Source organism: Chinchilla lanigera, unplaced genomic scaffold, assembly GCF_000276665.1.
Source record: "Chinchilla lanigera isolate Chin_1 unplaced genomic scaffold, ChiLan1.0 scaffold00006, whole genome shotgun sequence".
Classification (NCBI taxonomy): domain Eukaryota; kingdom Metazoa; phylum Chordata; class Mammalia; order Rodentia; family Chinchillidae; genus Chinchilla; species Chinchilla lanigera.
The window spans coordinates 32017517-32044456 of record NW_004955407.1 but is presented as its reverse complement, the minus strand read 5'-3'; the positions used below and the strand labels follow the sequence as shown (position 1 = coordinate 32044456).

At 45.7% G+C, this 26940-nt stretch overlaps 1 protein-coding gene and 1 pseudogene across 6 annotated transcripts in view; both read right to left on the bottom strand.

The window, feature by feature from the left end:
- Positions 1 to 629: 629 nt before the first annotated feature.
- Positions 630 to 26940, bottom strand: part of Eva1c (eva-1 homolog C (C. elegans)) — a 108874-nt gene continuing 82563 nt past the window's right edge. For 4 of the 6 annotated variants that reach the window (XM_005375668.2, XM_013504147.1, XM_013504153.1 and 1 more), the window contains 4 exons: positions 20485 to 20628; positions 13966 to 14046; positions 11615 to 11704; positions 630 to 1199 (listed from right to left, as the gene is read on the bottom strand). In XM_005375668.2, the coding sequence (XP_005375725.1) occupies positions 823 to 1199; positions 11615 to 11704; positions 13966 to 14046; positions 20485 to 20628 (692 nt within the window). In that variant the 3' untranslated portion in view covers positions 630 to 822. Of the gene's footprint in view, positions 1200 to 2556; positions 3838 to 11614; positions 11705 to 13965; positions 14047 to 20484; positions 20629 to 26940 lie in introns of those variants that run through there. The other 2 variants (XM_013504151.1, XM_005375669.2) reach the window with 2 other exon arrangements.
- LOC102026394 lies at positions 22442 to 25531 on the bottom strand (annotated as a pseudogene).

Here is a 26940-nt window from a genome sequence, read left to right as displayed (position 1 = left end):
CTTTCTGGGCCATGCTATTTACTAAAATAGGTTGCAGGCCGAATCCAAATCCAGCCTGCTGCCTGATTCTGTAGAGCTAAGTTTTTTTTTTTTTTCACTCTTAAATGGTTGATTTAAAAAAGAAGAAATATATGTGGCATACAAGAATTAAATAAAAATCATGCTCCTGTACCTATGTATAAAGTTCTACTGGAACACAGCCACATTCCCGTGTGTTATCTATGGCTTCTTTTGAACTACAATAGCTGAGTTGCGTAGTTTTGACAGAAACAATAATGACCTGCAATACCTAAAAAGTTTACCATCTTGTCCTTTAAAATTTGTTGCTGTTGATATCTGCTCTAAACAAATAAAGTTAGTAATCAAAATCACTCATGACATCACATGTCATGACTCATGTCCCACCTATCAGTATATTTTTTATGGCTATCTGTGAGTCTTTTTTCATCTGTAGAAAGAGGGTAATAGCACTATGCCACGAAGTTACTGTGAGGACTGAATGACTTAGTACATGACAAGCACTTAGGACAATACCTGGATGTATAAGTGTGCAGGAACTGTGAATTCTAGTTATGTATAGAGTTGTTAATATATAGGCATGCATTCAAATAAGTACAAAACGAAAAGAGTTCTTCCCAATTAATTTATTTCAGGATGTGCTGTAAACAGTTTGAAATGTCCCTTTGACAGCTTTCTGTATTCACCAGTCTTGGGTGACATGACAAATTCTCCTTCATAGAAGGTACAAGTGAAACAGACCTGGAGGGACACTGGATCCTTCCCTCTTCAGAAAGTGAGATCACATGAAGATCCATCTGGTTGTCAGTAGAACTGGGCCATATTTCTTGGGAGCGAGGTGTCCAGACCACTGTTCATCCATATTTCCTGAATGATTTGCTCTCTGCGCTCAATCCTTTCTGCCAGCTCTGCAGCCTCTGTGGAGCTGTAGGCTGGATACGAAGTCTTACGAAACCCTGATAATTCCCCTGGAAATTCGGAGTCAGAGGAGTCCTCCTCCTCTTCCTCGTCGTCCTCACTGTCCTCAGCCTTGTTGCTTCCTGGCACCAGGTGCTCCTTCCCCAGCTGCATCTCCCTGAAGTCTTTGGTGCAGGACACTCTGATGACTAAGGCACACAATGTGAGGATCAGGCCGATGCAGACACTGGATACAAACAGCAGAGCGGCTCTCTCAGGGTGCGCTGCAGGAGGAAGAGAATATGTCAGGAGCCAGAAGGAGCTTCCGTCTTTATCAGCCCAAATCCCACAGGACTAGTCCTAACCAGCATCTTTGGAACCATCGGCTCTTAACTGATCCTGTCCTCCAGTGATTAAAGTCTTTGATCCCAGTCAATAGATTCATGCATATGTGAGGACACACAGAAGAGGGACGCAGGAGCCAGATCCCCCGTCACTTAAACTCAGCCCAGTTGTGGTCTACATCTAACATGGCCCCAAAGCCTCATGTGTTCGGGAGGTGATTGGGCAGGAGAGGCGGTCCCTGGGGGTGTGGCCTGAAGGGCACATCTCTCTCCCCGGTTCCTCCTTTCTTTCTCTGCTTCCGTCCACCATGACAGGAGCAGCTCTCCTCCGCCAGGCCCTTCCACCATGCCTTCCTGCCTTGGAGTCAGCAATAAACCTCCCTTCCTTTAAGTGGTGGGTGTCAGGTGTTTGTCCCAGTAACAGGAAAGTGATGAACACAGAGCTAATTCCTATAAAGTTTCTAGGCTACTCCCTGACACATAGTAAATGTTCAATCAAACCTTAGCTATTAGTAACAGTTGCCAATGATGCAGAATTAATTTACATACGTAGTATTTATCTGAACTTTTCCCCCTTTGGTATTGGGAATTGAGCCCAGGCTCTCAATACATGCTAGGCAAGTGTTCTACCACTGATTTACATCTCCAGGACTTACGTTTTTTTTGTGGTACTGAGAATAAGGCCCAGGGCTACCTCTCTAGTTCTTTTTATTTTTTGCTAAGTAGCCCAGGACGGCCTCAAACTTGTTTATTTTTTTGGTACTGGGAATCGAACTCAGGACCCTGCACTTGCCAGGTAGGCACTTGTGCCACTGAGCTATATCCCCAGCCCTGAGCTATATCCCTAGCCTGGCCTCAAACTTGTGATCCTTCTGCTTCAGCCTCCAGAGTAGCTGGAATTATAGGCACTTGTACCACTGTGCCTGGCTGTATGCAAATTGAAGGAATAATGTTACGAATGTTTGTAAAGCTTTATCCCTTCATTTTTTATTTTAAAAATAAATAAAAGTTCTAGTAATTTTTCTTGCATCCAAGTGGATTTTTCTGTACAATAATGACAGAAATAAAAATAATGTTGTATGTACTATATGCCTTGGCCTGACCCTCACAAAGGCTTAGTCCATACATCAATCAGGGAGGGCAAAGACTGTATTACTTCTTTCCCTTTCTCTACTTGGTGGTTCGTATCCATTCTGGGAAATAATGATCGAGTACTCTCCCTTCCCTTTTTGAGACAGGGTCTTGCCATGTAGTACAGACTGGCCTTGAACTCACTATGTAGCCCGGGCTGGCCTCAAACTCAGTGATACTCCTGCCTCAGCCTCCCAAGTGTTGGGATTACAGGCGTACACCACCATGCCTCACCAGTTCCCTCCTATTACAGATCCGAGGTTGGTAAATTTCCTGGTAAATGACCAGACAGTAACTATTTTAGGCTTTCTGGGTCATTTGCTCTCTGCTCTGTTGCAAATATTCGCCTCTGCTGTGGTAATGCAAAAGCAGCCAGAGATCTCATGTAGTGCAGAAACCACGGCTGTGTCCCAATAAAGCTTTATTTATACATTTGGGCCATGCGCCACACTTTGCCAGCCCCGATGCAGATGCTTTATCTGAAGCCCAGGGGGAAAGCAGCTGCCTGAGCTCGGTGCAGAACCAGGGCTGGAGCTTGGAACTTAAACAGTGTGCTCCTTGTGGGGTTCGCTTTGGTGCCTCCGCATTTTCTCAGCACATCTCAGCTGAATGGGTCCCCCTCGAGGTGCACTGTCACTCCTTTGATTCCGGGAGAATAATGGAGAGTGTTGTCTTTGCAATTCCTATCCTTCCCCAGAGGTCCAGGCTGGAGTTTCAAAACTCTGCTAAATTTCACACTGGTCAAGGGATCCAGCCGATGCAGTCTTACGGAGGGGTGGAACTGGGGCACCTTATCTTCTTGTAACTGGAAACCTCCCCAGTCCACTTCCTTCCCTGCAGCTGAAGCCATCACCCGAGTGGCAGGACTCAAGTGTGCTGCTCTTTGTTGCCCCCCCCCCACAGGAGCGCCCCATCGCTCTCCAGGACACAGATGCCCGCATTCAGCATTGCTCTCGGCTGGGGACGGGACAGTGGGTTGCGTCTGTAGTGCTCTTAGGAACAGTGTGACTTTCTTAAGGGTCAGCTTTGTAAAGGGATTTGGTCAAATAGACGCATGGGTCCTTTGTGAGAGAAGCAAGGGCTGTTTTCATCTCTGGGAGTGATGCCACATCAGAGGGGTGGACACGGTGGCGTTTGGGATGAGGTCATTAAATAGTGTGGTTCAAAAGATGCTAAGACCCAAGACAGAGCTTTTGGTCCATAGACAGAGCTTTTCTCTTGTTCTCTTGCAGACCAAAGCTGCTCTCCGACTTCTTCTCACCTTCTGCTGTAGCCTGGGTGTGGTATGAGTGTCGCTGAGTTCATGTGGTGAGGTGTAATCTCTACTGTGAAGTATTTGGAGATGGGACCTTAACTTGCCTACTGTTCTTTGGAACTGGGGGCCTTGGAGAGATGATTGGGTTAGATAAGGTCTTCAGGGTGGAGCCCCATGATTGGTCCCTGGTGGCTTTATAAGAAAAGAGAACAGGCATAAACTCACACACACATATTCCCTGTCTCCTGCCTTGTGATGCCCCCACTTGCCTTGCGATTGGCCAGCAAGAAGGTCATCACCAAATACAGGCCTTGACCTTGCACCAAGAAACCTTCTTTCTTCATAACTCATCCAGTCCGGGGCACAGACTTATGGGCCACAGCAAATGAACTAAGACACTGTGGTTCCCTTACCACCCTCCCGCCAGCCCCTCCCACAGGGCCCAGTTTCTCCAGTGCTTTGGTGCTCATGGTGCAACCACAACTCAATTTCTCCATCTTGGAAAACATAAACCTTGCTGGTAGTAATGCTGTGGTGTGTAGGGAGTGCTGTGGATGCAGCAAAATCCCAGCCATCTGCTTCCTTCTCCAGCCACTGTGGAAAGGTGGCCTAGCTCCGGGCAGACAGACTTTCGTCCCAGTCAGGCTTCTTAGGAGCAAGGATCACCCACCCACCCACATGTCCAAGCAGTGGTGTTGCAGAGGACAGAGTCAGGTTTGAGTTGGCTCTGTCACAAAGTAGATTTATTTTTGGACTTCTTAATTATTTATTTTAAAAGATAATGAGGTCAAATTACTTATAATCCTTAGAACATGACACATTGGCTAGTACAGGATCCTCCTTTGCATACTGGCTTTTGATAGATCCATGCTATGAATAAGTTCCTACATGGCCTGGACCACAACCTGTATCTAACCTGTAGCTCCCTAACCTCATCTCCTCTTTCCCTGTTGGATTAGTCAGCTCTTTGTTGCTGGGACATAATACCCAACACCCACAACCTAAAGGAGGGAAGTGTTATTTAGTTCACTGTTCAGGAGGTTTAGTCCATGGTCAGCTGGGTGCAAGGCAGGAACATCATGACAGAAGGGCACAGAAGAGGACAGCTGCTCATCTCATGGCAGCCAGGGAGAAGGGGAGGAGCCGGAGAAGACAGGCTGGAGTCCAGCTCTACCCTTCAGTTCATGCCACGGGAGGACTTACTCCCCTCAGCCGGGCCCCATCTTCTAATACCACATTCAGCTATGACCTTATGAATGGATTTAGCCCACTGAGGAGGACAGTGCCCATGAGCTAATCACCTTTAAAAAAGCCCATTTTTTGAGCCAGGTGTTGTGGTGCATGCCTGTAATCCCAGCACTCTGGAGGCAGAGACAGGACTGCTGTCAGTTTGAGGCCAGCCTGGAATACATAGTAAGATCCCGTCTCAACCACCCCACCCAGAAAAAGCCGAATCTCTAAACACATAGTCCCTTTGGGGGACATTTTTTGTCCAAACCATAAAACCCACCTAAGTAGCTACCACCAGGAAGCCCACAATGTAGCTACCACAGTGAATCCCACCTTCATCACTCCCTGCTTTTTTATGTACAATTTTGCATCTTTGTGTATTCCTAGAAACTGTATACAAGTATAATGTTACAGAGAATGTTTGGGACTTGGAGTTCCTCTCTCCTGGCTTGCTATCCCATTGTTGTATCAAAGTCCATTCCCTGGGCAGTTGTACAGTTGGAGCTCTCTCTCCCGCAGGTGGGCACCAGGCTTGTTGCCCGGTTGCTGCCCCTGTGGATACACACTGCAGCCATGAACATTCTTCTCAATGTCCCTGCTGTACATCTGCGAGCACTTCTTTTGGGCACTGCCCTAGGAGGTACTAGATGGGCTGTAGGGTCCATGGATTACAATTTTGGAAAATTCTGGTTTCTAAATTGGTGTGGTGTGGGAAAAGTCCTTGAATCCTCCTTTACCCCCAGCACTTGCTAGGGACAGATTTTCAATTTTTTAGTCACAATGGTATAAAATTGTATCTTGCTATGATTTTGATTTGCACTTCCCAGGTGCACATGTGTAGGTAATTCCTCTTCCCAGAATGCTAGTGCGTGTCACCTGCACGTTTAGTTTTTTTTTTTTATTGCATGGTCGGCATTTCCTTTTCATGTACAAAGAAATACACAGATATCCTATACATCTTCAGTGATAATACTTGTTCCGTTTACTGCTACAGTCTCCTCATGAATGGCTTGTATTTGCACTTTCATTACAGTGTCTTTTAACCTAGAGAATTTGTGTGAACAAATAAAATGGTGAACACCACTCTTCACATCTCCCAGATGACAACTGGTTCCCAGTCTCCCGCTTTGTCCCTGTCCCCCACCTTCCCGTGTGGCCACTGCCCACCTTTTCAAAAGCACACATCTGCTCCCACCCCTGCCTGACTTAAAACCTGTAAATCGTCTCCCTCCTGTCACAAGCTGAAAGTCAAGTCCTGACCACAGCCTGCAATGCGGGCTTTGACCCAGCCCTGCCACGCTCCGACTGCCAAGAGGCCTCGTGTCGCTCTGCTTTCCCACACGGTCCAGGCCTCATGTGTGATGCAGAGCTTCCCACCTTGGTGTCTTTGCACATGCTCTTCCTTCAGCCTGGAATGCTCTCTCTCCTGCCTCACCTCGCCCTCCACACTTCTCCCTGGCCTAGCCTGGGGGAGGGGATCACGGGCTGAAGCACTAGGCTTGGTGCCCTGTGGATGGGGCCTCACAGAGTCAGGTTCTCTCTTCCGCTTCTCCAGGGAGGAAGTACGGGGACAGCTTCCCGCTCCTAAGACCCTCGCTGCCTCATGGCTCAGGTACACTTCTGCCACATGCTCACCCTTTAGGGCTCTCCCACATCAATCTGCCAAGGCCCAGTGGTCAGAGGGGAGCACAGGCAACTCTTGGCAAGTGGATGGGAACCAGGCCTCCTGTCCATCTGGATCCTTTAGTTTGAAGCTACACAGCCCCGAATGGTAGCAGCAGGCATCTTTGAGATGAGCTGGCCCAACCCTTCCTATTGAAACTGAGTCACTTGTCCAAAGCCACCACTGGTTAGGGCTCAGGCCCAGGCTGAGGCTTCCTACACGAACCTAGGCTTTACACAAAAAACATTTCATCTGTTTCCAGGATCAGCTGGACCTCTTTTCTATTACATACTCTGAAAAAATAACGTGGTTGAATAGATTCTTCATACTGTGTTCGTGTTGGTATTGCTCTAAATGAATCATGTCATCACAGGCTGGATGGAAAAGCTTTCATTTGGTCACAGTAGTTTGCTCTTGGGACCCTCAGCCCAGTGGCCAGTGGCCTTTAAAGCCTCTTTCAAATGAACAGTCAATGCTCACAATGTTTTATGTTCTGATCGACTTTGCACGCTTGTGTCTGGTGGTCTGAGCAACTGATCTGAAGGTAACAATACACAATGGAATTACAGTGGTGAACTCCTACCATCTGGTCTAGTGAAACTCTGTTATCACCTCTAATGTTTTATCGAAGAATTATTTTCTTCTTCTCTTCAATGGTTTGAGCAATCTTTCATTCTTACATCTGGTAATCTGAGCAATGTAGTTGAGGATAGCGACATGCAATGTAACAACCACTGCTGATTTGTATTATTTTGTCTTGAGACCCTGTATCACTTTGAATGTTCTTGCTTTGATTTGCTTATGTTCGTGATACTGGTATGCTGCTACTGTTCAATTTTTTGTTTGTTTGTTTTTTTCTCATTTACTACTCTCTTTAAAATTAAAAAAAATTTTAAAAAGCCTCTTTCAATACTTAGATCTGGGTCCTGTGGCCAACACAGGTCCTGCTCAAATTTATTCACGTCCAGAGGAGACACAAGGAGCCAGGCAAAGGTCCCACCTCTCACGGCTCTCCTGACATCAAAAGGAGCCAGGCAGCAGCCATGGCCAGGGACCTCTAAGAGAAAACACAAAGTGTCCCAGAGCCTGGTCTGACAGCATCAGGGACGTGACAGTAACTTTCTGTCATAGAACCAAAGATTGGGGACCGTGGGAACACATCAGAACCCACACCTACGTGACAAGGCAGTCCTGATCTCCGATTGTCCTCCCTGGCAGGGGTAAGTAGCTGCAACTTTGGAATGTGTGATTAAACTTGTATTCTGTCTGAGTTTGTCTGATATGCGAGAGCGGCTTTCATATGAAACTATGATGCCCCCACACCCAGGGGATACCGGGAGCCTGTCCCTTCCAGCTCTGCCTTACCCATGGCCTCAGTTACCCCAGCTGTGTCTGTCACAAGGCTGAAGACACACACTCAAAACGGTCGCAAACAGTAGGAGCAGGGACGGAAATCCTGGGCCACAAAAGGCATGCCTGCAGGCATCGATGAGGTAAACACACGAAGCCAGATGCCAGGAAGACATAATTAGGTTAGTTACTAATTAGGAACGGGAGGGGTCGTGTTCTGAAGCAAGACTGTCTGAATAAATAAGTCCCGTCAGGCACCATCTGCCAGGGGACAAGGGCTCATGCTGAGCCAGCTCTCAAAGTGCCTTCCTAAGAAACACACACACACACACACACACACACACACACACACCCTCTAACTTCAGAGTGTTCTATTAGGAAACTGATCTCACAGATCACTCAAACAGCCACAGGAGAAACTATTTTTCAGGGATTCTCAGATAATCACACATCTTACGTCCCTTCCTCCAACCTCTGTGTTTCCCGAGTGCAGGACCAGGCCCTTGACGCTGATTTCTTGTCTACTTGTCCCCGTGTATAGTTGACCACATTAATGTGTTGAAATTACTTGCAGCCTAGCTGGGGGAAGGTCCTTTGGGATTCACTCAATTTGGAACTACTGGGCTGGGCTGTGCTGGAGCCTGGCCTGGTCATGCTCGTGGCTCCACGCTGCTCCTGCCACCGGCCTCTCCTTTAGAGGGTACCCAGGACCTCCGTCCATCCCTCAGATCGTCCCCACTGCAGGGCAAGGCTGTGCCTGAGGGCTGGCTGGGCCCCTCTTCCAGCAGAGATGAGATGACACTTTCTGTTGGTGTGCTGCTGGCTTAGGCTGAGCTGGCATGGCCTGAAAGCACTGCAGGGCACTGCCCTGTGACCACAGACCAAGAACTGCATGCTGCCGCATCTGGAGTGACCATGCAGGGAGGGACACGGGGAGCCCCGAGGCGCTTGTTGCACCAGGACCTTCCGAGCCTCTGTGACAACCTCATTTAGCTAACAGCCAGCACCGTGAACATAGAGCTGTCTTATTCTGAGCATTAAATCCAGGTTTGGGCTTCACTTGTTGAGATGATTGTATCTAAATATATTTCAATAAAGCCAAATTACAGCCTGTCAAATTCTCACATTTTAAAAAATGATCTAAAAATAGCAAATTCTGGGCGATAATAAGGCACAGAATGGCTCACAGTATCAGTTCAGGATGCATCACCTGGCTATCTGCTGACTACTCACTGTGTTCCTCTTCCGCACCAGCACAGGCCTAGGCACAGGGATGGACAGTCAGTGAGACGGCAGGCACTTGCCCTCAGGAGCATCACAGCTCACGAGGGAGACAGGCACGTCGCAAATCAGTCTGTCCTATGATTGGTGGGACTGAGTAGGAGAAAGGTCAGACAGGGCCGGAGGGAAGCTAGTGTAGATAACATAAGGTCTCAGAGCCTTGTCCTCAGCCCAGTGCGAAGCCTGCCTGGGCCGCTGTCCATGGTGCCCTCAGATAAATGGTTCAACTCTCCTGACCCTCTGCTTCTTCAGGGCAGAAGGGTGGATCAGAGTCTCATCTTTCAGGGGTGTTGCTATGGGATGAAATGTGTTAAAGTCTCAACCCCAACGTGACTGCTGCTAGAGATAAAGTTTCTAGGAGTTAGTTAAGGTTAAAGGAGGTCAAAAGTGTGGGGACCTAATCTGACAGGACTGGTGGTTTTATAAGATCTCTCTGCTGTCCTCTGTCTCCTCCCCTCTCTGCCATGTGAGGACACAGCATGCAGGTGGCTGTCTACAAGCGAGGAAGGGCCCTTGCCAGAAACTGAATAAATCAGCACCCGGAACATAGACTTGCGGCCCATGACGCTTAAGCTGCTTAAGCTGAGCAGACCACGGCAGCTGTGGCTAGAAAATGACAGGTGAGCGGCAGCAAAGCGCACAGCATGGCTGTGGCTCAGCAACTGATGTCATTGTCACCTCTCTTCCATCATCATCCTCTGGAGGAGCCTCATGAAGACTTTTCTCCCAGGAGGCTCTCCAGGGACTTTCAAAATAGGGGATATTTCTGACAATAAAAATCTTCTCATTTGTAACTTTGATACTTATCAGGAACAGCAAGATATGGAGGCAGGAGCGTGGTTATGAAAATGAAAGAGACCAATAACCAGGCGCCACCTGACAAACCCACAGGAGGAACACTGATGTGGAAAGACAGAGGAAACATGGTGGTGAGACTGAGCTCTCTGTCTTCTGTACTGACATTCCTTAAGCCTTTACTTCCCTGAGTCAGGCTTGCTCCACACAGTCTCGGCCCTACCAGGCCTTCCTTAGTGGTGCTGACATGCATTTTACTAATGTGTATTGGCTGAAGGTCTCAGAGGTGTTGCCTTCTGCTATGGCTTGGATGAGTGTCTCCCTGAGATCTCTGTAGAAATTTGGTGCTGGGGTGGTGGCAGTGGGAGGAGCTTTGGACTTTTGAGAGGAGGGGTCTTTTGGGAGGTCTTCAGGTCATTGGGAGCAGACCCTCCAAAGGGATTGGGGGACCCTAGTATGTTCCCCTCTCTGCTCTGGTTTGAGATGTGATTGCTCACTCTGACAAGTGCTCCCACCACGAAGGGTCACCCTCTCCAGAGGCCCAGAGTGACAGGTAGGGCAATCCAATCTTCGGCTTGAACCTCAAGAACCATGAGCCAAAATAAACATCTCTTTACTTCCTATGTAGCCTGTGTGAGACAGTTAAATGGACTGTCAACTTGATTGGCTGTAGAGCTGTCCAGGGAATTAGTAAAGCACACTTCCATATGTGTCATGGAGATGTAGCACTGGGTACTATACCTGGTCCTTCACCTTGCCTCTCTGGCACCGTTCCCCCGTTCTGCTTCTAGCTGCCGTGAGCTGAGCAGCTTTGCTCTGCCGAGCTCCTCTTTTACTGTGATGTTCCTCCCTTGGAACCAGCTGACTATGGACTGAACCTTCTGAAACCATGAACCAAATTAGATCTCTCCTCCTTTAGGTATTAGGTGTCACATATTTTCTCTGAGCAACAAGAAAGCTGACCAATATGCTATGTCGGATGTGAAGTGGCAGTGATAGAAAGCTGACTAATATAGTCACCCTAAACAGGCAGGCAGGCATTGTGCAAACTTGCAGTCAACATTCCAAAGTATGATCCATCTTCAGATAAGCAGACAGTGATGAGGAAAGATTGTTTTATCTTAGCAAAGAGGATCTATAACATGACCAGGCTGGGTGCAAACTTCTGGCCTTGCCAGTTCATGAGGGCTGAGTCTGATTGATCCTTGTAGGAAAGATTAGCAGAGGAAACCCTGGCAACCATGAGAAATAATACTTGTGACCCTGCCTTCGTGGGGCATGACCTGTTTCATTTACTAAGTGATCTGATTCATTTTTCTTCCAGCTGGGGGTGGAATTCAATAATCCCCGCATCCTTCCAAATTTTAGCCCTAGGAAATGCATTCCGACATCTCAAGGGAGAAAATACCTGTGGAGCCCAAGCCCTAAATAATGTGGCTTTATGTTTGTGATTCTCTGCTGGTTGCCTGGTTGCAACTGTACTTGAATGTGGGCTTCTGTGTTTCCGGATCTTGGAACAAAGCAGACGCTGTGTCAAATTAAAAGCCATGTGCCTTTAGTTATCTGAGTGTTGTAATTGAATGGTGCATTTGTTAATAAGGCTTTCACAAATCTGCTGGCATTTTACGAAGCATCGATTCATTGACCCACCTCTAATGTAAGCAAACGCTGCCAGGGAGTTGCTCACAATAACTCCATCTTTCTGCAGAATCTTGGATTCACTGGGGTCAAAGTTTATACCTGTTTTATGAAAAATGCAAAAGCAGTTAATCAGTGTTGTTCATAGTACGCTTGTCCTAAGATACCCCTGCTGTTCCTTGCCCAGGACTGTCATAATAATCAAAAGTCAAAAAAGAAATCAAATAAATGGGCTGTGGGCTAAATTATAGAAGATTAAGCCAGGAAGAACACTTAGTAAGCAAGCTTTCACAGAACAATAAAAGGGATCTGAGACTTTAAAACTGTTGATTACAACTTCTGGTAGGGCTCCTCCATTCCAATGAAGAAAAAAATATTCATTGTCCCATCTCAAGGGCAATGGCATTCACCACGCCTGTTGAAGGCGTAATAAGTAACATCTCATTTTAAACACGGAGCTGCTGTCTGCTCTGTGGACCAGAAGACAAGACAAACCTTGGATTACAAGCCAGGCGTGGTGGCGCGTGCCTGTAATCCCAGCACTCGGAAGGCTGAGGCAGGAGGATTGTTGCGAGTTTTAGACGAGCCTGGGCTACAAAATGAACTCAAGGGCAGCCTGAACTGCATAGTGAGACCCTGTCTCAAAAAGACAAAAACAAACAAACAAAAAACCTTGGAGGGAGATTGTGATGAGCTGCTTTTTTTTTTTTTTTTTTTTTTTGGAGATGACAAAACTTTGGGCTGATTGGCTTCTAGATACTGGTGATTGGTGATCTGCCTGGATGGAGTTTAGCAAGCTGGTGATGGGGCTTTCAAGGGACTCAGGGAACCCTTGGGGATGTCAGATGGGGCAGATGCCTGTAAGAAAGATGGCACAGAGCTCTCAAGCCTCCACTACAGGGGGCAAGGGAATTCAAGGGTCAAGTGGGAGCCTGGTTAGGGTTAGGGTTAGGGTTAGGGTTAGGGTTAGAGAAAGTAGTGGGACTGCGAAACACAGTCTGGCAGAAAGCAAGGTGGTGAACTAGGTGAACATTTCCAGGGGTGCTCACAAAGCTTTGGTGTAGGGATGACTTCAACTCTTAGTGCTTTTCATGTCAATACGTATAAATAAAATTGTAGTACATATTTAAACCTCTCTTTCTGAGTGTTTGACATCCAAGGACTCAACGCAGGAGTGATCAAAATGTTAAGAAAACAATGCATCTGTCTCGAAGAAGTACAAATTTCTTTTGCTGTGTCGTTTTTTCCACAACTATTACATAACATTTACAATGTTGTAGTTATTTTAGGTCATTTAGAGATGATTTAAAGTGTACAGGAGATATGCATAGGTTATATCCAAATACAAGGTAATTTTAAATAAGATACTTGAGTGTCTTCCAATTTTGGTATCTGTGCATGGTCCTTGAAGCCATCCTCATGTATATGGATGGAGACTTGCTGCTGTGGTTTAGGTGTATAATGTTCCTTAAGAGTTTCATGAGGTAGGATCTGCAGTCACTATATTCGTCAGTAGTTGAATGCACTGTTAGGATGGTGGGGCTCGGTTGGTGGTGGGGCACTGAGGCCTTGGCCTGGGAGGGAGTCCGGTATTCTTATTCCCCGCTCTGCTCTCTATGTACCTCCTGGCTGTCATGGGTTGGATGGATTTCCCCTACAATGACGGTCCACCATGTTCTTTCTGCTTTTGAGCTAGCTAAGCGTGGACTGGCACTGTGATCCAGAATAAGCCCCCTGCTTTAAGTTGTGGGTGTCAGTTTTGTCCCAGAGTGAGGAAAGTGGCTGAGCATCTATAGTTTACTTTTATAATTACAGGGGAATCAGCTAATAAATATAATAAAAGTAATGCAAGACCAAACTCTTGCTATGGAGAGCCCAGTACTGTAGCTGCTGTACTGGGTCTTTGTAGTTTTTGTCTGGAACCCCACAAGGCTGAATTTCATTCTAGATTTCATTTTAAAAATCAGGGCGTTCACACCCCACATACATTTTACAACATGCAAGTGAGACCCAAAGGAAGAGGCTGGCAGGCGAGCGGCGGTGGGCTCTGATTCACCTGGGTTCCTGACAAGATCATTTTTGCAACAGGCTCACTGTAAAACTCCAGAACCCAACTTATTTTTAAGCTTGTTTGACGTCACAGTTCTTTTAGGAAGCAATAGGAGAATGGAGCAGAAGCTGATTCTACTTAAGATTTCAAAAGATCAAAACAAAAACAAAATGCTAGCTATCATTTGCAGCCACTGGCACCAACAATCCTGCTGAGATCCCCTTTCATTTTGTCCAGTGTGTGCCAGACTGTGGTCAGGCGGATGTTTACGTTTACTTAAAGAGAAACGCTGGTAGTAAGCAATAAAAATTACCATGTTCACCATCTTCCTGCGACAAAGTAGGCTTCACATTAGCAATGGCTGGATCAATCGCTGTGAGTATGTTCTTGGGAACTAAACACAAAAAAAGAAATATTTTTAAAACTTAGTACACTTTTTAAAATTGTACACTTAATATATGTTTGAGTACTTCTCTGCTACAAAGAAAGATAAACTTGAGTCATCTGTAGGAAAATGGACGCACCTCGAGGCCATGGTGTTAAGTGAAATAAATCAGATGCACAAACTTAAGTATTGCATAGTTTCTCTTATATGAGAAACCCGAAGTATAAAGAGCAAAGTAAAAGATGATAGGAAGTAGGGACGTAGATCTTTCTAGAAGAAGAAAGGGATCAAAAGATGGGGTGGGGAGGGAAAGGAAAAGGGATGCAAAGAAAAGGAATTAAGATGTGTTATGTACATGTACAAATTCCCCTAAAGGAATGTAAACGTTATATATAACAAACGTACTAATAAGAAAATAAATTTTAAAATGTTTAAGGTATAATGTAGATAATATTTTTGGGGTCTTTTTAAGACAGGGTCTCACTATGCAGTGCAGGATGGTCTTGAACTCACTTTGTAGCCCAGGCTGTCCTCCAACTTGCAACGATCCTCCTGCCTCAGCCTCCCAAGTGCTGGGATTACAGGTGTGTGCCACCACACCCGGCTGTAGATAATATTTAAAAACCACTTTTCAAATCAGTTGAAGAACTGCTCACACTGCCTTTCAGATATACACATGGACACACACACACACACACACACACACACACACCCCTATATACTCCAAAGGTGTCTGTACGGTCATCAAATACCCCAGAAAGGTGAAACTATAGACCCATTTTTGCACTTGTAAAAAGAAAACATGGCAAACAAAAACACAGTTATGGTACATCCACCCAATGGAATGAAATTAATAATAACAAAATTAATTATTAATACATGCTGGATGGATGATCCTCAAAAACACACTCAGTAGGAGAAGCCAGACACAAAGGACAACATAGTGTAGGATTTCACTGATACAAAATATAAAAGTAGAGTGAAAGCAAAAGTAGAGACAGAACTAAAAGGAGTGGTTCCTGGAACAAGAGTCAGGAAACGGAACTGACTGCTAACGAGCCCGAAAACCTTTTTGAGATGGTGGGATTAGATTAAAGTTGGACTGTGGCATTGCTTCTTGGCCTTTTGGTTAAGATCAAGAGTAGTAAAACAAGTATGGTGATGGTTGCACAACTCTACATTTATTGAATATCACTGAACTGTATTTGGTTTGAGTGAATATCAAGATATTTAAGTAACGTCTACGTAAAGCTTTTCACCCATACATGAGCTTCTCTGAGGACACAGCACTGACACCAGGGCCGTGCAGTGCCCGGAGAGCGGGCAAAACAGCCGACAGATGACAGCAGCAGCTGACACAGAGCAAAGCAAGAATCCTGAAAGACCAAGCCCACCGCCTGCTGCAGACTGGGAGAGGCGAGAGGAAACCAAATCCTCTTGCTGCCGAGAATTGCTTATTTATGTTTGCCGTTGAGGCCAGCTGATATCTGGGAGAAGGGGCTACAGGAAGTACAAGGGAAGCCAACACAAACTGTGTAAGTTACACTGCACTGCTTTTCTCACAAAGAAAAAGTAAGACACCTTCAGCAACAAGAAAACCTCATTTCCTTTCTCAGAGTGCTTAGCTAAAATTTGTGCGGGGGATGTCCGAAGATCAACAGTCAGAGACACTCCTGGATAGTGAACTGTCCATGTACAGGAGGCCCTGGAGCCTTCCTACCCATTAGCAGCGAGTGTCATTTTCTGGAGAGGCACATGAACAGGCCATGACAACTGGCTGTGGGCTGACCACGTGGCTCACCAGGACCACAGCAACACCCAGAGAGCGGAGCCGCGCTACCACGACATGCTTCCTAACTAAATAACTCTCTCATTCCTGGGTCCCAAGAATGATGGCCCTAAATGCAACATGTCTTCCTTCCCTGCTAGCAGTGGCACTTTCTCACATCTGTCTCTTGGCTCATTCTCAAAACATGATCTGAGAGGGACTTTTGCTCTGTGCAAATGCCAGAGACTTCCCATCCAAGAAAGAGTCAGAACTTTATAAAGGAGCTTGGAGAGGAAGGGTCTTCCAGGATGATTTTTGCAGAATAACCAGGCTCTTCAGATTACATTGCCTGTGTAGAATACAGATCACTATGACGAACTTGCCCATTTATCATGGGAAAATGGCTGTGGTACTGGAAGACTTTTAGGATATTTAAAATAACATGTGTCCATACAACTGCCAGATTTTTCCAACTGGTTTAGAGTGAGGACGAGAGCTGGGGTATAATTTATCATTCCTTGAGCCTGCTTCTCTCTACTTTTGATGCGTTTATGAAAACCCTCAAAGCACTCTTCGTGGAGTTCCTGATACGTGCCAAACCCTGTTCTGGGAAGTTTAGATGATACATTTTGCATAATCGTTCTAGCGGCCTGGTGAATATGTGTATCATTCCCTTTCCTGCAGGTGGGACGTGTAAGGCTCAAAAGTGCATATTCCATAGGAAAAGGAAAAGCTTCAACACCCTCACTCTTTCCACGATGCTGTGCTGTCCCTGGCACATTCAGCCTTTGGGAAGTAGATCACAGACTTTCCAGAAGATTCTAAAGATGGTAAAGTGATTCTCACTCAGGCAGTCTCTCTTGAGTCTGTGTCGCTGAAATCAAAGATATGGATTCTAATGGACTTAGGTGGTTGGCTAAATTTGGGCACAGATCTCATCTTGATTGATTTATTGGTTGATTGACTGGCTCAGTAAACCTGTATCAAGCTTCAGTCAGTGCAGATTTCAAGAAAAAAGCCTTCATAGAATGAACATGGGGCCCCAAATTATTCTTGTTTTGTTTTGTTTTGTCTTGTTTTTTGAGACAGGGTCTCACTATGTAATGCACACTGGCCTTGAACTGGCTATGTAGCTCAGGCGGGCCTCAAACTCACAGCAATCCTCTTGTCTTGGACTCCTAAGTGCTAGGATTGTAGGCATGTGCCACCGTGTCTGACCCAAATGATTCTTTTCACTCATTACAAAAATTGTTTTTATATGACTTTTACCACCACTTGTCCTCAGTACATGCCCCAAAGGCACATGCCTCTCCAAACCCTGAGCCACCATCCTGACAGGGCTCACTTTTTGGGAGGAGTTGTGGGACCCTTGGGGAGACAGAATGGGTATCTTCAAAATGCCCATTTCCTCCCTACATTAAAAAAACAAGAACCAAACATGCCCTCTCTGACCTCAGCCTCCTAACCTTCAAGTGAACTCATTAGATGCCTCTTTTTTTTGGAGACGGGGTCTCCCTATGTAGCCCAGGCTGTCCTCGAACTCATGGCAATTTTCCTGCCTCAGCCTCCTGAGTGCTGGGATTACAGGCATGCACTGCCATGCCCAGCATGCAGTTCCCTACCTTGTCCAACCCTTCATTTCAATTTCTCTCCAGTATAGATTCAAGCCCTTGCTATGATAATCACTCACTGGAAACTCCCTTTCCCTCCTTAGTTGTTGCTGCTGAACTTGGAAGAACACTCTTCTTCACACCTCCTCTAGAGCAGCTGAGCCCCACTGGAAGGAACCACACAACTGGGTAGACCAGTTGTCCCTGTGAAGTTTGTCCACTATTCTTACACCCTATGGTGCTCCTGCACTGTGCTCCCATCTGCCCTCCCATTTCTATGGGACTTGTGTCGAATTTTCTCTTATCTCTGCAGACCCTTCTCCTCTTCCCCGATGGCCCACAACTGGTGACCTCATCTCTTACTGTTTCGAGGAGACAGAGGCCATATGATGTGAACTCCAAGATCTACCCTCACCCACCATTTCCATGGCCTCTTCTCTCCTGTTACAATGAGAGATGCACCCCACCCTCATGTCAAAGATCAACCCATCCGCTCAGCTGCAACCAGATCCCATCCTTCCAGTACGTCATTGTCCTCAGCATCTGTTTCTCTGTTCCAGATACCTGTCAGACCCAGCCAATGATTATGCCTGCCAGCGCCACTCTAGTCTGAGTCATGTTTGCTTCTTGCTTTCCACCTGTCTTCCTGCTTCAATTCTGCCCCAATCCACTGTCTCTCCTGCACCAGTGAGATCTTTTCCACTGCATTAAAAGATGCAGAGCACTTGGAGAGCTCACGCTCTTCTTTCATGCTTCAGTCTAGGAGTGATAGCATCGGTCACCTAGTCAGTAGTCACCTAGTCAGGTGTCCATTTGTAAAATCAAGGAGGCAGTGAAACACAGTCTCCCATGTATTCAGAATCTGATTACTGGACTTCCCCATCCGAAACCTCCCAGGGCAGCCCCTCTGAAGACCCCACAGAATCTAACCTGGTCCTGACACGGCCTTCCTTCCCCTGAGCATTTCTCTCTGCCACGCATGCTTGCCCAACCTTCACAGCACAGCTTGAAGTTGACCCCAGAAAGGCTCAGTTTTGGAATATTTCTCACATCAGTGCCCTCCGTCTAACAAGGCTGCTCCACCATTAGCCTGTCTCAGGGTACCCTGCCCTTTTCTGATACAGCATTTATCACACCGATTAAAGGTAGATTTGTCTGGTTATTTGTCCCCTGACTGTGTTGCTCTGAGTCCTATTGAATCCCTAGCATCCAGCATGGCTCCTGCCACACTGAACATGCCCACAGTATGCAGAGTGAGTGACAGAATCAAAGCTTCAATTGGGACATAGAGACCCTTGCACACACACCATCGCCAAGCTCACTTTCTTGATGTTAGCTGAGGAAAGCCCAAGCCCTCGTAACTGCACTTGCCTCATCCTTTTGGCACATTAAACTCACCTATTGGCAGGTTAAAGCCCTGCATCTCATCCAGTGGAAGTGGCCTGAAGGTACTAGATTCTCAGGGTGGACTATGTTGGCTTCCAGGAAACCTCAGCCAGATGGACTCAGTGTCACCCAGAGATGCTTAAACACCACAGCAGGAGAAAAGACTGAGCAGGTGAACTCGGCCTTCCTGCAGTGTGAGCGTGGGTGATACTCTTTTGGGAATACGTTTATGTAGTCACACCTTTGCACCTATCAGCATTGATATTGCAGGGAGCGAAATTTTTGGTTCAATATATAAAAGTCTGGCGAGGTAGTGAAATATTATTAGCTCACAAAAAGGAATAAAGTAATGACACATGCTACAATATGCACAAACCTTGAAAACATATACTAGGAATCTGGACACAAGAGCAACATACCATGTTTCTTTAAAAATAAGACCTAACCATAATAATAATAATCAGCCTTGAAAATTAGAGATAAAAAATGCCAGCCCCAATCACCTGGCTTTACCTGCCTTACAGAGTAGCCCCAGAGCAAGAGAATGGTGAGGTACAATCTTCTGCCAGACACCGGCCATCACCATAGTGAAAGCCACCATTTTTTTTTCCAGTTAGGTCTTATTTTCAGGGAAACATGGCTATGATTCCACTCATATGAAATGTGCAGAGGAAGCAATTCCATAAAGACAGAAAGAAGACTGGTGGTTGACTGGGCTGGGCATAGGGTAGACTGGGTGGGTTGGGAGATGTGATGCTAAAGAGAGATAAGAATGTTCTTAAATGGATTGTGGTGATGGTTGCATAATCCCATGAATATATTAAAAACTATTGATTTGTATATTTTAATGGGTGAATTGTGTGGTCTGTGAATTATATCTCAATAAAGCTGTAACCACAACAAAAGGCTAGAGATATTTGGCAGGGTAAAAGGTATCAAGTTCTCCAGTGATACAGCTCTTTCTTTCCTTTTGCTTTTATGCTCATTTAAGGAAAAACAGCCAACGTACTAGGATTACAAACTAGACATCCATAGTGCCTCAGAAAATAAATTCACTGCTGATTTGCTTTTATATACCTTTGCGAAACTGGAATCTAAACAAAGCAGGCACTTCATTTTATTATTTAAAGACATTAGAAAAACAAAGTAATGCTGCCATGTAATATTTTTAATTGTTTTAGGGGAAGCATTTGATCTGTTGATTCAATGCTGTGGGTATGTAGATAAAACAGCTGTTGGCAGCATAGCAAGTTAGTCATTTAGGGCCTAAAAGCAGGGCTGGAAGGTTAAATAGAAGCCAAACAATACTTCTGTGAACTTGTATGACACACCAATAAATTTTAGAGCTCCTTAAGAACCCAGATTAGAATCATGGTTCTCAGTGACATCAACTTTATGCCTAGTTGCTCATTCTTCTTCTGCTCTTCCTATCTGCTGCCGATCTGATTACTACAAGCGCTCTTCAAAACAAATTTTGACCACAGAAAATTCTATTGCTTATCTGATTGTGCGTCATAAATAAGAATAAAGGATGGAAAAGGGGATGCGGAAAGTCTCGGATGACTGGAGAGTTCTGGGCATAGAGCTGCTTGACTTGTTGCACACAAACTCCTTTTATTGACTTCATCACCACTTCCCAAAGAGGCCGAGGCTTCATGGAGCTCCTTCGAAGTTGACTCTTACCACATGCATAGGTAACAGTGAGGTATTTTTTCACTCCTGGCAGACAGGGGCTTCCGAAGTGGTAATTGTTGACAAGGACTTTGCATCTCTGCTTCCCATAGCACCTTCTGGACAGTACTTGTAAAGCTGAGTAAGACAAGCAGTCTGGAAGGGAAAGAGCAATGAGAATTTCAGGCAGCATCCCGCACTTGGCCGCCACATGGCTTATGGCGGCTCTGTAGGCGGATATACAGAGCGGGATCTCAAATCAAAGATAGTTCCTCTGCTTATGTCCTGTCTCCCTACAGCACCAAGGATGGGCAGCACCAGGTTCACGGCCATGTACTAGAGAGCCCTGAGCTTGGTTTAATTTTCTGCTGGCACTTTCTGGAAATTATGGTATAGGTTTGTTTTTCATTTTCCAGAAAGTTCTCTTTAATGTCTTCATTAAATAAATAATAGTTACACAAAAGACCATCACAAGTTTTTACCCAAGGAAAATGTACAGAGGTGCATCAAATATTCAGATTCTAAAATCAAGCATCTACCTAGAATAAAAACCACCTCGATTAATTTTTTTCAAGTTTAACTATTCCTCCTTAGATAAATTTCATTTCTATACTGAAAACATATGTTTGTATAAATTACCTTTAAGAACTTAGTATGGCCTAAAAGTAATCAATTATTTCTATGTCATAAGTTCAGAGCACATTTCCTTGATCCTTCTGTTTTAGCCATTGTCTAGTTCAAGTGAACACACTGTACACATACAGGAGACACAAACCAGGCTATTCTGCCTCACACGGGAATAAAGCGTTAGGCTATAAAGCAACTTAGTTCTTAGGGACTTTGGTAAAGACAATGAACATTAATGTAATTCAAGACAAGATCTATGGGGCTTGCCCTTTCCCTTTACACACTAAGTTTTACAAGAAACCTTACGTGACTTGGACGCATAACAAGAGACAGACAAAACCGGTTTCACTTTTCCCCTCACACACACAAAATGAATACCATGCAATTTTTAAAAATTAATTTTTATAAATCCAGCCAACAATTTCTTTAACAAGGTAAAGTGTGACCTTTGCTTCGAGAGGTGCCAAAAATTGTTTAAATACTTCCATAATTAAGAAAAACAAAGTAATGGTATAGGCAGTGAAATTAAGATGTTTCAGAGAAAGCCCATTGCTTAATAATCATCTGGTGGTCCAAGCTAACCTGTACATTAGCCCGCAAGGTGTATAACCAACTGCTAATTCTATTTACATTCATGACAAATATAACATTTGCCAATGAGAAATCCGTAGGTTTATTTGCTGGTAGTAGCTGAACCTTTATGATAGTATTTTCTGGAGAACTTTTGTATCAAGCCCTTTCTCTGTCTGATGGTTTCCTAAGGACCCTGTCTTTCATCCCAGAGAAAAGGCCGTATCATTCCTCACAATAGATATTAATATATCCTGAGTGATCAGGTCCCCCAGGGGAACCTTAACTTGCCCATCAGATATCACCTCCGCTTACAAACTTTAGTGGACCCAAGAGCAGCATTCGAAGAATCTGGGTGCCGCTTCATCTTTACAGACTTCTCTTCCATAGGACCTAACTTGGTACATGAAATAGAGGATTCTTTTGCTGTATTTTCTGTGCAAGAGGGAAGAGCTCTGTCACAGCTCACTGATTTGACCAGAGGAGAAGCAGCATCACCAGGATATGACAACTTTTGCCTCACAGGTTGCTTGCTATACTCCAGTGAAGAACTAATTCTTCTAACAGACAGACAGAGTACATGGACCCTGAAGAGGTGATTTGTTTTTGTCCTATTTGACTCATTTGATGAAAGCTGTATGTGATCTGAAACCTCCCCATGTGCACTTCCAGAGACAGTTTTATTGCACGTTTCCACCACTGACGGCTGTTTAGCAGTTGTCGCGGGTGTAGGTTTTTACAGGTTTGTTACATTACACGTGCTCTGCTGAAGATCTAGAGCCTCATCTGCCCTGGGAGCTGCAGATTCACTAAGTGCTCTTTAAACCTACCCTCATTCTCACTTTATTTTTTAGGGACTGCTTTTCCTTAATTTGTTCAGCAATAGGGAATTCTTATTTGCTGTACTAAACTATCTTTTTGTATATCTGAAGGAATGTCTTCGCGACGTCCCACCTTCATCTCAGTTGAGTACCATTTTACAGTGGTTTCTCCTCCAAACTTTTGAGTTTGATGTGGTGACAAGTTTCTCTGTGCACAACAAATTTTAACAGCATGGTTTTTGTAATTTTCCTCTGATTCTCTCACAGTCAAATCATTAGTTTCAAGTAGATTTTCCTTTATCCTATTTTCCCCATAAGATGTTTCCTTTATTGTTTTCTTTTCCCACATTATGGAGGATTCTGTGTGACTTATCGATGTATGAAGGTTATTTCCAGACTCAGAAAAAGCTTTCTGACTCTTCACCAAAGTCTCTGAGGTCAGGTGGTTTTCATCTCCAGTAAGGGAGCTTTCTGTTACATCGCTGTTAGTTCTGCTGTGGAAGCGGAAGAGGTGAGCTCACAAGATGCACCAGCTGATGTTTCTGCTGTAATTTCCAGCTCCAAAGAAGTTTGGCGCCTCAAGATTTCCCATCTTGGGCCGCGGATATAGCTTAGCGGCACAGTGCCTGCCTGGCAAGCACAAGGTCCTGAGTTCGATTCCCAGTACAAAAAAAAAAAAAATTCCCATTCTTGAATAAGTTTCATTTACATCCATTTCTTGAAAACTCGAATGCCTAAGTCTGTCCAAGACATCCGGACTTCTTCCATCTAGACTTACTGATCTTCACTGAACCTTTCTTTGGTAATCTTTCATCAATATCTGGGCTAAAAAGTAGGCCTGTTTTTACAGATTCAATCCTATTTTTAAAATTTTCTTGATTTGCAAGTCTCTGACCAACATTTTCATATCTATTGACACCAGAACATCCATTTGTGTCTCTGTTTTTCCCCAGACTAAACTTCAAATGAAAAGATCTTCGAGCCTTTTGTCTATGACTAATTTTAGAAGAGAAGCAGGCTGCTTTTCCTGATTCCACCCTGCAAACTTCTTTGCCTGCTGTAGTGGATTGACAACTGGTGGTCAACTTATAACCCCCAGCTGAAGAGAGTAAGCGTGGTGCTGGGTGTGGGAGGCCCACCTGGGGACTGTTGCCAGCAGCATAAGAGGCAGAACTGGAGAAGAAAGGAGGCTGTCGGGAGCTGAGAGAGGCTGTCGGGAGCTGGTAGAAGCTGTAAAGAGCTGTTGCTTGTTTTGGAGGAGCTCGTCATGCTTTCCTGATGAACTTGGCTGTTTTCATCCTCTGAGGAGCTCACGACCTCACTGGCACTGAGAATGGCTTTGGTTCACTTTAGGGGAGCTCTGGTCCTTACTTTGAGCATTGCTTCCTGGCTCCGGAGGGGAAGATGGTGCACTGCCGGTCTCCTGAAGAAGCCTGCTGTGTTGGCTTCCCTGATGGGAATTCGGCCATCTTGATCATTGGAGGAGCTCGAGACCTCACTGCTGCTGACGACGGCTGTGGTACTTTTCAGGGGAACTCTGGTTCTTACTTTGAGCATCGCTTTCTGGCTCCAGTGTAGATCCCTCAGCCTGCTAGCACAGATCCTTCATCCCGCTGGCACAGACTTCCTAGATTTCACCACTGACCTTTGAGCCTTCCAGCCCAGATCTGTGAAATAGGCTTGTATGAAATATTGTCATGGGCTCTGGACCTCCAGTTGGATTTATGGGAGGCATTGTTATGAGCTCTAGGTCTTCTGCTGGACTCATGCAGGACATTTCTGTGGGATCCAGGCCCTCAGCTAGTTTCCTTGGTCTTAATGTGTGGACAGATTTCCTGCACTGTCTTGTATATCATTCTTTGGGTGACTATTATAAATAATTTTATAAAATATGTGTCCTGTATTGTATTTTTCCCTTTGCAAATATCCCCCAAACCAACACACCTGCAAATCTTTTACCTCACCTTGATCAACTGGTTTCCACTGATGGCAGCAGGAGAGAGTGAACTTGGAGATGACCCTTCTGGACTTGTATCACAGTGAACTGAAACCGGTATAGAACCGCTACTGAAGAGTTTACTTGGCAACAGCTTGAGGTTAAAATTGTGCTTTATGGTCTTCCTTTTCTGACTTGAGAGATCATGAGAAGAATCTACTGAGAGTTTACGCTTAGCATTTGGTGTAAGAATCATTGTGGATACAGACAGCTGGGCAGTTCCTTCCCACTAAGGTGGAATAGAGGGTGTTCTGTTGGATTTAAGTTTATTTAGTGCTCCGTTAACAAAATCTCCAATGCTTTGTCTTTGCTTTGTCTTATACTCACCAGGGGCTTCACGTTCACCTTCTTGAAAGCCTTCCAATGATGGAGCAGCACCAATACCCAACCTCACTGGTACCTTTTGCAGGATAAAATCTGGTATACGCTCAATATCTGAGGCATAATCTATAAGAATCTGCACTACTAGAGCCTGTCATCGTAGCTTTTTTTCTGTGTTAGCAGACATCTTTTCAGGTCCTTCACTTGTCTGAGGAAGATTTGGTGCGAATATTACTGCAGGATTGCTGCTATCCATCTTACTCTTACTGCGCCTGCGAGAAACATTCCCGAGAAAGTTAAAGAACTGTCTTAATAGACCAGCTGCATGCTCAGGCACAGGGCAGGAGAGCAACAGTGGAGCTGTGTCCTCCTCTGATCCTAACTGTTGAGCTTTGAAAAGTGCTTCGTGCAAGTCAGCTGGGAGAATGGGCTCTGGCAATTCCCGAAGGAACCGCTTACGAAGTCCTGCAATACCACGAGGAAGTGCAGAAGACAGGCCACCTTCAGCATTGTCCAGTTTATTCTTAGGTGCCTTTAGGCAGATAACAGATCCCGATTTCCTAAAAAGCCCTTCGGTGTGAATAGGCTCTTCTAAAGATGTACGGGCATCCAAAAGAATGCTGGAATGAGTCCATGTTCCCTGTTTCCTCGGCTGCTGATTCACGTTTCCTGCGATAGCACTGCCCACAGCCACCCCTGACCTTAATGCCACAGCCAGTGCCAGGTGCTGCTACACAGCCTCTGAGCCCACGTTCCCTGTCCGGGGCGAGGTCCGGGCCCTGAGTCTTGTTCGCCAGCCGCCAAGCCTTCCAGTTTCCTAACACTCTCTGGTCAGAGCTCGCTCCTCTGTCTTCCAGCCAGGGCTGGCCCCAGCCTTCCCCCGCCTTCCTGCGACCCTCTGGGCGCTCACACACGCCCTCTGCTCTTGACCCTGGGATCAGCCACGGTCCACCCTTTCACGCACATTAACCCTCTTTTTCTCACCTAACCCCTTTGGTTACTACGCAGACGCCCCTTTCCTCCCTGATTCTCTCGGTGCCTTGCACCAGTGCCTGCTGCCGGCCTCTCACCACTTCCGGCGGCTCCGGATGAGCCCGCCCCTCCACACCTCGCTTCGCCTGCTCCAGCGATTTCTGGAATGAAGAGATGACCCTGGCTTCGTCCCTCCAAGCCGGGCGGCGCATCTGGGGCTAAGTCTCGGGCGTAAGTCTCCGGCCGTACCCTCCCCAGCTGGCCGCTCGGGCGCCGTGACCTTCCCAGGGCTCCTTCTCCCCATCATCGCCTGCTCTAGAGCCGGGGCACTGCGCTTAGAGCCAGGCAGCTCTGCTCAGGCCTCGGCCCCACCTCCTCTTCCGCGGCCACCCGCGCACCACGGCCCTTATGATACAGTAAGGTATCCACATGTTTGCTTCGAACCAGGCCGCACAGCTTACGTAACTGGGCACACAGGACCGATAAACTGTGTACAACACTGATTGATGTTTCTTGTTTCTTTCTTCTGTGTCTTGTGTTACTAAGGATGAACCCAGGGGTGCTCTAACACTGAGCTACATTCTCAGCCTTTTTTATTTTGAGACAGGGTCTTGCTAAGTTGTCCAGGCTGAACTTGAACTTTTATGATCCTCCTGCCTCAGCCTCCTGAGCAGCTGGAATTATAGGTATACACCTCCATGTCTGGCTGTTTCTTTTATGACCCTTACAACTCTGTGAAGTGGTTCATTAATTTAAAACTCCCCCTCTGCTCCATGAACATAAGTGCCATTAGGGAATACTTCTATCTTGTTCATCATCTAATCCCCACTGCTTGGCCCACTGCAGGAGCCCAATACATAACTGATGAATGAATGAATAAAAGGAACTAATAAACACTAGGACATGTTTTTCAGCACCTTGACACAGTGACTTTATGATTAATAAGTATTAACTGAACAACTATTATATGGTTTGAATGTGTCCCCCCAAATTTATGTGTTGCATAAATTGTGCTCATAATCATGAGTTAATGGTATTAGGAGCTGGAGTCTGAGTAGGGTTAGGCAAAGTCATGAGGGTGGGTCCATCATGGTTCATTAGTGGTTTTATAAGAGAGACCTGAGCTAGTACCTCTCACCATGGAATGCCCTCCACCATATT